The 13,517-nt window shown below is 30.5% G+C and overlaps 1 protein-coding gene across 1 annotated transcript in view; it reads left to right on the forward strand.

The window, feature by feature from the left end:
- The window catches only part of LOC114333085 (phagocyte signaling-impaired protein), a 51,290-nt gene extending 39,288 nt beyond the window's left edge, over positions 1–12,002 (forward strand). The window contains exons 10-11 of the mRNA XM_028282910.2: positions 2,808–3,062; positions 11,602–12,002. Coding sequence (XP_028138711.2) covers positions 2,808–3,062; positions 11,602–11,931 — 585 coding nt within the window. The 3' untranslated portion in view covers positions 11,932–12,002. The remainder of the gene's footprint in view (positions 1–2,807; positions 3,063–11,601) is intronic.
- The last annotated feature ends 1,515 nt before the right edge of the window (positions 12,003–13,517 follow it).

The following is a 13,517-nucleotide window of genomic DNA, read 5'->3' on the forward strand; positions in this document are numbered from 1 at the left end:
GATTCTCAGAAAACAAAAATAGACGAATGTAATTATAAAATACGTAAAGATCTTTTCACATTAGTGTAGAATGATGATTGGTGTGACAAATTATCTCCTTGTTGTGTCTATGTTTGTTGTCCTATCTTTGCCTGAAAAGCATCTTGCAATTTTGTTCTGCAGCCTAACCTTATACTTGACCGTTGATAATTTTCTCTCATACATCTCATACATAGTACTTTTTAAATACATTTCTCCAAGAAATTAACACACCACCTTATGAATGGATCATTTTTGATGTCTCGAATTTCCTAAACATGTCCGATTTAAGTGATTTTTTAATGTGTTATACGCTGTGAGCTCGTTTGTAGAGGGGATAATTAAAAATTCGCGAGCGCCAGTAGTGACAAGTTTGTAAACCTTTACTGGAAATTTGCTTTTTGACGTTCTGCATTAAGAGTTGCATATTGTAGCTTTTAAATGTCTCATTGGTTACAATAGTAACTGTGTATTCTACAACTTTCCTGTCGCTAAGCATGAGGTGATTTAACGACAAAAATGGATTGATGCAATTAGAAAAAAGTAAGTAAACACAATTTTAATTTTATAACGGTAGAAAAATTTGAGCTAAAGAATTAGTTAGCACACTCTCGAATTTTGACGGTTTCAATTTTACAATCCAGTCCTGAAACAAAATTTGAATGCGTGAAGATAACGACCAATCACAGCAAACGTAGGATACCGTTAACTTTCGTTCATAAGTTAATATTTAAGAAGTATTATACTATAATTACATTAAATTATTATACTTTTTGCAGAATAAATTTTTTCTAATATTAGTTATCAACATAAACGTCAAAACGATAAGCAAAATCTTAAAAATAATCATAATGAATAATAACTTCTGTACTTACTGCTATTAATTATAGATTACAATCCAATTACTTCTTTACGTTGTAAATATTACACGATAAGAATTAAATAATAAGTTTTGAAACAACTATTATTTGCTTTTCTACTGTCCTCTTTAAAATTCCGGCCGAAATAGGAACACTAGTCAACCGTTAGATGGCGATAGCAGCCATACCAGCGAAACTCACAGAGTATAGGCAAAACTTTTTTCTTTCCAGAAAATTTCCGTTAAAAGTTATACTAATAATCCTGTAGGTAGGTGGCGATACCAGCGAAGCTCGGAGCGGATAGCCTTATTCTTTAGCAATATCGCTGTCGTAATATTTTTGATAGACAGGTAAATTGTCATTATATACCGGGTGTACCGATCAAACTGTGATTTTTTCTCAAAAGTTCGCGCGACCCTGTGGAATATTGTAGCATTTATAAAATACTGAAATTAAAACCCAACTTTAGCCTCATGTTTTCTTAACATTCTCTTTTTTGATTCATTGGATTATGTTGGATAATAAAAAAGTTAGGTACTTTAACAACTAGTCTTGTTTTTAGTCAATACAGTATTTAAATATTTTAGTCAATATTTAAATAAGTATGGCAAAACTTTAGGGGTAATTCTGCATGAAAAAGTAATACACACAGCTTAACAGAATAATACACAGACAGTTTGCTTTATAAACGTATGCCCGCAAATGCTTCGTTTCGGAGATAGGAAGTGTTGAAATTGTTCTTACAAACTAACGATTGACTTTATTTATTGCTCTAAATCCGATTAAAACATGCAGATTAAATTTGGTGGGTTTTAAGAGGTAGTTATTGCGCATTTTTTGATAATTTAATATTTACTATTGGCGCCCATACTGGTAATATGACCTACAACCTCTTAAAACCTACCAAATTTCTTTTGCATATCTCAACCGGTTTTAGAGCCATTCATAAATCGTAGTTTGTAAGACAAATTTCAACACCCCCATCTCGGAAACGAAGTATTTACGGACATACGTTTATAAAGCAAACTGTTATTACTTTTTCATGCAGAATTACCCCTTAAAGTTTGCCATACTTACTTAAAAACACCCTGTTTTGATGAAAAACAAGGCTAGTTGTTAAAGTACCTAACTTTTTTATTGTCGAACATAAGCGAATGGATCAAAAACAGAATGTTAGAAAACATGAAGCCATAGTTGAGTTTTAATTTCAGTATTTTATAAATGCTAGAATATTCCACAGGGTTACGCGAACTTTGAGAAAAAATAACAGTTTGATTGGTACACCCGGTATACAAAGACACTTTACCTGTCTAGCAACAATATTATTACAGCGATATTGTTAAAGAATAAGGCGCTAACATGTTAAAAAAATCAGTTAAATCGGACAACAGATTTAGGAAATTCGAGACATTCAAAATGACAATTTTTAAGGTGGTGCGTTAATTACTTGAAGAAGTGTATAATTTTGAATGTACAAGGTGATTCACGCAAGCCGAGCATAGTCTTAACGTAGAGGTGCCCACAAGCAGGTTCAGCCGTTTTTGAGAGCTGCATATGTTCCATCTTAATTAGGATGTTGGATTTTTTTAATATATTGGGTGGAAGTTTAGGATCATCCCTATTAACGCCACTTTCTTATGCTTCAATTTGTTGTAATACTTCCGAATTTGATCTGTAAATATTTTGCAGTGAATGTGTTACCCGGATTTTCCACATATTCTAAATAATAAGTACAAAGTACTATTTAAGCAACAAAGTATGACATAATAAATTTGCCCGAAGTTCATAATTTTCCTTTAGCAGCATTTTTTTAATAAATAAAATATTAAATAAATAGAGTTGACGTTATTATTCTACATTGATGTGAACAGAATTGTAACTTTTTCAATTGCGCCGAGCATGTTGAGTGTATGTATTTAACGTTTTTAGGGTCTATTGCCTTTACCATTACCTTCCAGGTTGCATGGTGCGTTGGAGGTTCCATATTTCACAGTTTTTAGTTCATTTTTCGAATTTCTTATAAGTCTGACTAGTGACGATAACGAATCTGTAGAGAAATGCACGTCGTGCGTTGTAGACGAGCTTACCAAATTGACTGAAGTGTTGAAGAACCATACTTTAAAGAAACCACACGATTTTCTTGACAAGCGGAAATCTTTGGAAATAGCAGTTAATTGTGTAGAGGTAGGTACATATTTTTTATGCATATAGAACGTTTTCAGTATATTTAGATTATTCATCATCATTGGCTAATTTCCACCTAGCCCAGTAAATGAACGGGAAATTCGGCGATACCGTGTAATTTTCAGGGGCAACTCCGAATTGCATGAAAATTTGGATTTAGGTTCTACTTACCCTCCACTTCAAAGTTGAAATTGTGCCGTTGGTTGCTTTTACTTGGGGGGTGACAGTCACCCCTTCTCGGGGGTGAAAAAACATACGTTCAAGATAAGACCGGAAATGGATAAATTGGCTGATTTTAAGCAACTTTTGTTCTATAGAGTTTTTTAGGGATACTTTTCGAGTTATTTGCCATTGAAAATGTTGATTTTTCGACAAAAAAACTACGTTTTCAGACGGTTTTTCGCAAATAACTCAAAAAGTAAATATTTTATCGAAAAAATATCCTTAGCAAAAGTGTATCTTATAAAAAACCAAAAAAAATGGTGTATCAGTAAAGTCTATCAATCAAATAAAAACAAAGTTGTAGCTCATGAAAAATCGTTCTTATTCGTCTAATTCCAAATCGAATATTTCAAGGTGAAATCACCGAAAAATTAAGCACTTTTCGGGAAAAACCCATTTAAACTAAAGTGTTTATAAAAAGCTTTGTTTTAATTGTTAACAAAAGTTTTATCATTAAAAATAAGCGAGTTACGCTCAAAATAAAGTTGGCCCTCTTTTTTTTTGTAAAAAAAGCATGAAAATCTCGCCCTGTTTAGCTCTCCAAATGAAATTAATCGCTACCGCTTTACAAACAATTTACTTACCTATCTATTTTTTATATGATCTGTCAGTCTTACCGGTTTAAAGTGTTTATTTTTGAAAGGGTTATAATTGAGAAAGCTTGAATGGGTCACTAATCACGAGTGTATGCAAATTTTGAACAGCCATATCTTAACCAATTTTTGTCTTACGGAGAAAAAAATGAAGCTAGCATATTTATAATAGCAAAACCTACATTTTTTTACTCTTTGATTTTTCTTATCACTAATACTTTTTAAGTTATTTTGAAAAAATGAAATTTTTCAAAAATTTTTAGAAAGTTTTTTTTTACTATAAAACCAAATGTTTTCAATAATAAGCATTTCAAACCAATCAAACTTACAGATCATATAAACAATACACATACAGTTAAAATAGATGGTAAAGCCAAACGATTAATTTCATTTAGGGTGCTAAATAGAAGGAGGTTTTCACGATTTTTTTTACCAAAAAAAAGGGGCCAACTTTGTTTTTTTCAGTGTAACTCGTTTATTTTTGATGCTGTAAACTTTTGTAAAAAACAAATAATAAGCTTTTTTTCGATACATTAAAAATGTTAATAAGGTTTTCCCGAAAAACGCTTCTTTCTTCGGCGATTTCGCGTTGAATTATTCGATTTGGAATTAGACGAATAAGAACATATTTTTCATGAGCTACAACTTTGCTTCTACTCAATTTGTAGACTTTACTGGTACACCATTTTTTTTAAAGGCTACACTTTTGCTAAAAATATTTTTTCCGATAAAATATTTACTTTTTGAGTTATTTGGGAAAAACGGTCTGAAAACGTAGTTTTTTTGTCGAAAAATCAACATTTTAAATCGCGAATAACTCGAAAAATATTGACTAACGTAAAAAACTTTATAGAACAAATGGTGCTTAAAATAAAACAATTTATCCATTTCCGGCCTTATTTTAAACACGCATTTTTTACCCCCCGAGAAGGGGTAAATGTCACACACCAAGTAATATCAACCAACGGCACAAACTCAACTTTGCAGTGGAGGGTAAGTAGAACCTAAATCCAAAATTTCATGCAATTCGGAGTTGCCCCTGGAAATTACACTCCAAAACGGTCATTTATTGGGCTAACCCTCAACTTTAAATTATTACTCAAGCTAACTCATGAGTAATAATTCCTACTCTCCATCCTACCCCACTGCTTTAGAAATACAGACATTTCTTAGACAGTGTAAACGAAAAATCTCTCTGGTTTTGACTTTAGAAGAGAACACACTGTTATCTTAGTAAGGGTTCTAAGGGTATTCTTCCTTCCGGGACTTCCTCACAGATTAGCTTCGCAAGGTTAGTGAGTCTATTAATATGACCTGTCCATCTTAGATGTTGGGATTTAATCTCTTGGGCTACGTCGCTAGCCACATACATCTGTTTGACCTCATAATTTGTTCTCATTCGGTATTGGTTAGTATTCAGGTCGTGATAAGGTCCAAAGATTCTTCTGAGGATTTTTGTCTCAAAACACCGGAGTTTTCTTTTCATTGCCTTTGTCCACCGTCCACGTCTGACGCCCATACACGAGCAGCGGTCTGATCACTTATCTCTTACTGTCTCACTGTCTTATATAATCTGATTTTTTATGTTCGTGTTAGGCTTTTAGATTTAATAGTGTTGTGGTGGAGGCTATACATATCTATTTTCTGCCTGGATTCTCCCTTTTATCTCTTCCGTGATATCTTTGTCTGCGGTGATTGTCTTTCCGAAATATTGAAAAGTTTCTACTATTTTAATAGACCAGGACTAATCTGTAAAAAAACGTGTATTTTTGGATATGAGAGGTGGCATTCGGATTTTTGCAGATAAAGTTAGGTGACACCTTCAGTAATAATAATTGACTTATGCTTCTTCTCAAATATGCCCAGAACATTAATAAAAAAATTAAAATATTTAAAAATTTTGAAAAACATCGATTTTTTTCTGCTTTCTTTGCTTATAACTTTAAAACGGTTCGTTTTGGAACAAAGTCATACAGAAATAAAATAAAGATAATTGAATTTTGTATGATATACGACTGGTCAAAAATGTCTTAAGGTATTACCTTTTCTGCAATATAGCAATAAATACAAAATAAGGGGGCAAAATACGCCTGTTGTTATTCAATATTTCTTAACCACTTTGGTGCCACTTAGAACCTTAGTAATTAGCTTAGAAAATTTTTATAACTTACTTAAATGGTCTACCATATTTGATTAATTTGCAATGTAAATATTTTTAAAAAAGTTCAAATTTTTTAAAATCTTTCTGAACAAAAAGTAGACCATTTATAAGTTGGCTAATTTTTTTACATATAAAGAGGTGCTCTACCTATCTAATACACTTTATAGAATTAAAATCGGATTATTTAAGGGGCCTCAGCAATGTTTTAAAATTATAAACAATTTGTGGCTTATAAACAAATTAATTTTTACAACCGCGTTTATCTCGAAAACTATGCATCCTACGAAAAAACTTGTAAGAACATTTTTTGCTTAGCATTATCCAATAAACACAAAAAAATGTTTTATTTTGCGAAAAATCGATGTTATGTAATTCTTTAAGTTCTTTGTTTATAACAATCTTATCGACATCCGGATCAACTGTTACCCAAGAAAATTCGTGTTCTATGGGTCAAAAGACATAAAAAAACTTAGGTATCCAACTTAGGGGTCCATCTAATTAAAGTAGCACCCCCTCCTGGACACAGCACTAATTTGTTTATAAGCCAAAAAATTGTTTATAACTTTAAAACATTGCTGAGGCTGCTTAAATAATCCGATTTCAATTCTGTAAAGTGCATTAGATAGGTGGAGTGCTTCTTTATATGTAAAAAAATTGACAAATCTTTGCATTATCTAGTTTTTGTTGTGCAAGATTTTAAAAAAATTTAATTTTTTTAAAAAAGTTTAGATTGCAAAATTATTATGCAAAATCTAGTAAGTTAATTTTAATGAAATTTGGTGGACGGTTTTAGCACATTACAAAAATTTTCTAAGCGAATTAGGAAGGTTCCAAGTGTAACCTAAGTGATGGAAAAACACTGAATAAGGACAGGCTTGTTTTGCCCCCTTATTGTATATTTATTGCTATTTTGCAGCAAGAGTGTTAAATTAAGACATTTTTAACCAATCGTATCTGATAGAAAATTTAATTATCTTTGTTTTATTCCTATACGACTTTGTTCCAAAATGAATCGTTTTAAAGTTATAAGCAAAGAAAGTAGAAAAAAAAAAGAAATTTTTTGAAATTTTTAAATACTTTATTTTTTTATTAATGTTCCGGGCATATTTGAGAAGGAGCATAAGTCAATTATTATTAACGAAGTTATTACCTAACTTTATCCGCAAAAATCCGAATGCCACCTCTCACATCTACCTAAAAACAGATCCTTCCTGGTCTATAAAGTTCTGGTCTATTCTAACATTTTGCCCTATTCTGTCTGGTTTGTCTGTTAATCCATATATATTTGGTTTTCTCTTCATTGACCCTTAAACCAGCCTTTTTGCTTCTACTTTCAATTTATTGAAAGTCGCTTTCACGTTGGTGACTGTGCTTCCCACAATGACAATGTCATCCGCGTACAATAGTAGTAATTTTGGTCCATTTGCTGTCAGTAGTTCTGTTCTAGTTTGTGCTGTTCTTACCACTTTCTTCAGTATTATATTAAAAAGGAGAGGTGACAGCGCATCTCCTTGTTTCAGGCCACTGATTATTTTAAACGATTCTGAGAGTTTGTTACCCATCCGTACTCTGGATATACAACCATTTACACATACATTCACGGAGTTGGATAAGTTTTTTTTAATTGAAAGTTGTGCCATTGCATTCCACATCTGATCTCTTTTAATGCTGTCGCACGCTTGTCAAAAATCTATTAAGAGATTATGGATAGTTCTATTGAATTCCTGTCCTTTCTCAAGCAGCTGTCTTAGAGTAAAAATCTGATCATGCTCGATCTATTTTTTCTGAATCTGGCTTGGTATTACCCTATGAAATTTTCTACAAAAGGTGAGCCTACTTAATAGGATGTTCTTAAATTATTATATTTTATTTATTTGTTAAGGTGGAGTGGGGTAATATCGTAAACGGGGCAAGTTCGTATTAGCTCTAAATGTATCCATAAGATACATTTAATTGTACAAATTAATAAGCAGAAATCTGTACTAGATTAGTATGAACTGATTGACATAGATGTCTCTCACTCAGAAGTAATTCTGCGACTATTTTGATATTTATAAAATCTGAGTACATGAGTAGTAGATATCTAACCTAGAGCTGTTGAAGAAAGTGCCGGTATTTTACAGCAAATTTTGTGTCTTGTGCATTTATTTTTGGTAAGTATTAAGAACATTGCTTAAAGTTTACGTTAAAGAAATAATGCCTTTCGATTGTTTGAAATTTACTGGAAAAATCACTACTCTGGGCTTGCACTGCAAATATTAGTGCACGGGTCAAGTTCGGAGCATGTAGCGGGGTAAGACCGGACTTGTGCTTTTTGCAGTCAATTTTAAGGATTGTTTGTACTTTTTATGGATTCTTGCTCAAATGCTTTATTTATAACCTTTTTTTAGATCAAAAATGGTTAGATATTATATTAGAAAAACAAACCGAAGAGCGTAATCAGCAGAAAAAATTAAAGGAGCATTGATAGAAATTCGGACAGGCGCATAAATGCCATGCACAAAACCATTCTTTATATTTAAATGTATAACTTTTAAACTAAGCAACTTATTTTAATCTGGCAAATAGCATTTTATAAATGACGGATTAGTAATTCCGATTTTGTCCCATAATAGTCTGGGCTGATTATCGGAGAATATGCCATTTTTGATAAAAGTTATTTACCAGCAATTTTATTGCTGGAATCGAAGCTTATGATTATATATATTAATAATATAGGTATGCAAAGTCCGCAGATAGTGTGCTACTTTTTTTATTGACAAAATGGCGCCCCCAAATCGTGTTTTTTTCAATTTTTTTAGCTCCATAACTCCGAACATTTTAACTTTACACCAAAAACACCCTAATAAAAATTCACCAAATTTAAATTATGCATAAAGACATGTTTTCCCGATCTGCTCCGATGAAAATTTTCCTCGGAAAATGCGGGTTTTCCCAACAGAATCTTTAAATTTCAAATAAAGTTTTAGATAAGTAATTATCTACCAATAATTAAATAACTCGGTGACATAAAAGCTTTCTTGGTTTAGATTATAGTTCCAGAAGCTGGTGAAAATTAAACGAATATTTTAGCAACAATTCATTTGTTAATTAATAATTTACGGTCGCAATAATAACCAAAATAAATATGATACACTGATCAAATTTTGAAATCTTATAAAGATGAGATACCTGTTTAATATTTTGTAGACAAAATATAAATTTTAAATTTTTTTGAATAATCTTTAAATGTTCAAAAAAATAGTTATAAACAAAGTAACGTTTCTCAGAAAGTTTTTATTATATTCTAATTTTAAAAAATAAGTAAAATGCGTATTTCAAAGATCTTGAAAAAGAATGCTTTAAAACTTTTTTCCAACCATTTGCAAAAAAGTTATGAAACAGCAAAGTAAACATACAATTATTACGTCGTTTATAATTTTTTTTAATTCGTTCAAAGTGTAAAAGTGAGTTTAAAGTACAAGCTAATTACTTACAAAAAATATCGATTATTAGTTTAATGGTTATATTTTAATTAAAAATTATAAATATTTTTTTTGTAATTTACACGCGCGAAAGTAGACTAATACAGTACCGTAGCTATGTATTATGTATTATACCACAGCCACCTAAGTAAGCTTTAGGTGGCTGTGATTATACCCGTCCACATACACAACTCGCGCGAGTATAAAGCGTGTCAGTCGCTTCGAGTGAACATCTCCGGCTCTGTATCAAGCCTACTTTCGCGCTAAAAATTACAAAAAAAAAACATTTTTAATCTTTGATTAAAATATAACCATTGAACTAATGTTTGACATTTTTTGAGAGTAATTAGTTTGTACCATAAACTCACTTTTAAGCTTTGAAACAATTAAAACATATTATAAAAAACGGAGTAATCGTATGTTTATTTTCCTGTTTCATAACTTTTTTGCAAATGGTTGGAAAATTTTTTTAAAGCATTCATTTTCAAGACCTTTCAAATACGCATTTTAAGTATTTTTTAAAATTATAATATAATAAACAATTTCTGAGAAATGTTAATTTGTTTGTAACTATTTTTTTAAACATTTAAATATTATGCAAAGAAATGAAAAATTTATATTTTGTCGACAAAATATTAAATAGGCATCACATATTTATAATCCTTCTAAGTTTGATCAATGTCTTATGATTATTTTGGTTGTTACTGCGACTGTAAATTGTTAATTAACAATTGAATTGTTGCTAAAATATTCGTTTAATTTTCACCGGCTTCATCAATTATAATATTTACCAAGAAAGCTTTTATCTCACCAAGCTATTTAATTATTGATAAATAATTACTTGCCCAAAAAAATTATTTGAAAATTCGAGAAAAAAATTTTTGTCGAAGCAAATCGTGAAAAACATGCCTCTATGTAGAATTAAATTGGGGTGAATTTTTATTTGGGTGTTTTTGGTGTAAAGTTAAAATCTTCATGAGTTATAGACCAATAATTGAAAAAAACACGATTTGGGGGCGCCATTTTGTTAACAAAAAAAGTAGCACACTATCTGCGGACTTTGCATACCTATATTATTAATATATAGGATCATAATAATCGATTCCAGCAATAAAATTGCTGATAAATAACCTTTCTTTGTACTTTACTAATTAGACCAGCTTATTATAACTATTTTTTTTTCAAAATTTAAAGATTATGCAAAAAACGAAAAATTTATGTTTTGTCGATAAAATAATAAATAAGCATCTCATCTTTATAAGTTTGATCAATGTATCATGATTGTTTTGGTTATTATTGCGATCGTAAATTGTTAATTAAAAATTGAATTGTGTCTAAAATATTCGTTTAATTTTCACCGGCTTCTGGAATTACAATCTATACCAAGAAAGCTTTGATGTCACTAAGTTATTTAATTATTGATTAATAATTACTTACCTAAAACTTTATTTGAAAATTAGAGATTTTGTTGGGAAACCCCGCATTTTCCGAGAAAAATTTTCGTCGAAGCAAATCGTGAAAAACAGATCTCTATGCAAAATATAATTGCGGTGAATTTTTATTTGGGTGTTTTTGTTGTAAAGTTAAAATTTTCGGAGTTATAGAGCAATAATTGAAAAAAATACGATTTGTCGCGCCATTTTGTTTATAAAAAAAGTAACACACCATCTGCGGACTTTGCATACCTATATTATTAATATATGGTATCTTATAATTCGATTCCAGCAATAAAATTGCCGGTAAATAACTTTTCCATGAACTTTGCTAATTAGCCCAGAGTATAACATATGAAGATAAATTTTATTAAGTTTTAAATAGCTGTTTACGAACTAGTTCGGAATAGTTACTGTTTTTTCTAATTTTTTATAAAAGTTCTAATTTCCAATGTAAATTGGTGTTTTTGGCAATGCGAATTATAGCGTATTCATGTTACTTCACGTTGATACCAAGAAAATGTTAAATATTTGAAATATAATTTACAAAAATATTATTAAAGTCAAACTTAACGAAAACCGGTCCGAACTTACCCCACTCCACCTTATTTAAAATAATGTACTATGTTAATTATTTCGAAATTGTAATTTTTTGGGTTTTTTTAGATAATCAGCATATCATCTGTAATCTGTGTTCTTTGCGGCGACTTGATAAAGCCGCTCCAAATAAAGAAAGGCCGAAAAAAGTCTGCCGAGCCAAAAAGCAAGGAATACATACAGAAAATTTCTGAAAAATTAAAAACTGAAATGAATAGCTTTTGTGATATTATACAAGATTGGTCGGAGACGTATCCAGAGGAATCAGTGGATGTAAAATTTGAAAATTTAAATTTGAATGGAAATGATAACATTACGGAGAAGATACGGTACAGTTATACGATCGCCAACAAAGAGATGCAACTTATTTTGAAGACGAAGGTGAAGTTGTTGACTTAGAGGTGGGCACAGTAGATTCAGTTTGTTTTTATTAATTGTTGTAATTACTGTAAAATAAAGAATGGTTTTTATTTTTGTGTTTTTATTCTAATGGCAATTGACATTTGTGCGGGGGTGGTCATTTGGGAAACTCAGGCAAGAGTTTCCCATGTGACCATGCTCCCCAAGAAGCTGTCACCTTCTGGCCATCGTCCTTGCTTCTATCCATGTTATTCCCCTTTTTTAGAATATTTTTCCTAGGGTTTTATCCCATGTTTGTCGTGGTCTACCTTTCTTCTTTGCGTTTTGCCTGCCAAGTTTCTTTCACCGTTTTCGTATAATCCATTCTCTGAAGATAACCCCACCAAATGAGTTGCCTTCTTTCTATAAATTCAAAGATTTACTTTATTTCCATTTCTTATCTTACTTGAGTGTTCCGTAGTATATCTGTTTTGGTAACTCCTCGAACTCGTCTAATAGGGGAGTGCATATAGTTTTTCACTTCGGAAAAAATCAAACAAGATAGAACTTTTTGTAATTTCATTAAGAAATGTTTAATAAACAACACATCAAAAAGTTCTACTCGAGAAGTGGGTGCTTCATTTTTTATTAAACAAATGAACTGCGAAATTAGATGTTTTTAAATGTTCCCGAAAATATAAATTTTAGAAAAAAACTGACTTGACAATTGAAAAATTCAGATAATTTTACAAAAAAAAACCTTTGATAAAGATTTTTGTAAAACTAAATCTGTAGCTTCTATAATTTTTTTATTTATAACGCTAAAGTCACCCTTCTCACAAACATTGGCGCACTGTAAACCAACGTACGTCGAAGTGCATGATTGAGTTATTTTAATGTAATTCTTTAACTAATCGATCAAATAAAATTTTACAAATTAGACATGAAAGAAGAATGATTAAGCTATCTTATGGTTATAATAAAAAGAAACAAAATATATGGGCATAAGTACGGTGTGGGCTGAAAGTGACACGTAAATGAATTTTATTTAAAAATGATTTAATGTGTAACTAATACAATTTTTCTTATAAAACTCTCAATTTTGCACAACTTACCTTTTAAACATCTTACTAAACGATGCTTCATTCAAAAAAAATCTCAAAAATGTAATTCAAATGATACGACGTCTTAAAAAATGTAATTTTTGAAAACTTCATAGTTTTACAGAATTAACACCACTTTAAGACGGTATTACCCAAGTTTGAAAAGATCTATTACAGTTTTATAGGTGTTTTTTTAAAGCTTAGGATGTAGTCTTTAAAATGCACTAAATTATTTTACTTTAGAAATGAAATAAACTATTTTTTTTGAGAAAATTAAGAAAAATAACAAAAATGTAATACAAAAACCGAAAATTAGCAGCTAAAAAAATGTTTATACAAAGTGATCAAAACTTTTTTCTGTAATACTTACCTAAAATACATTTAATAATAAGCTTCAAAAATGATAAATTTTTAACAAAAAAATTTTTTTTAGCTCTTATACAGTATGTCTGCGTTACTTGGAACCTATTGATAACTTTTTTATTTTCAGTCTTACGAAAAAAGTTATTCTTTATAAAATACTCTGCATCGTATATAATCTAA

This window comes from Diabrotica virgifera, chromosome 7, assembly GCF_917563875.1.
Source record: "Diabrotica virgifera virgifera chromosome 7, PGI_DIABVI_V3a".
NCBI lineage: Eukaryota > Metazoa > Arthropoda > Insecta > Coleoptera > Chrysomelidae > Diabrotica > Diabrotica virgifera.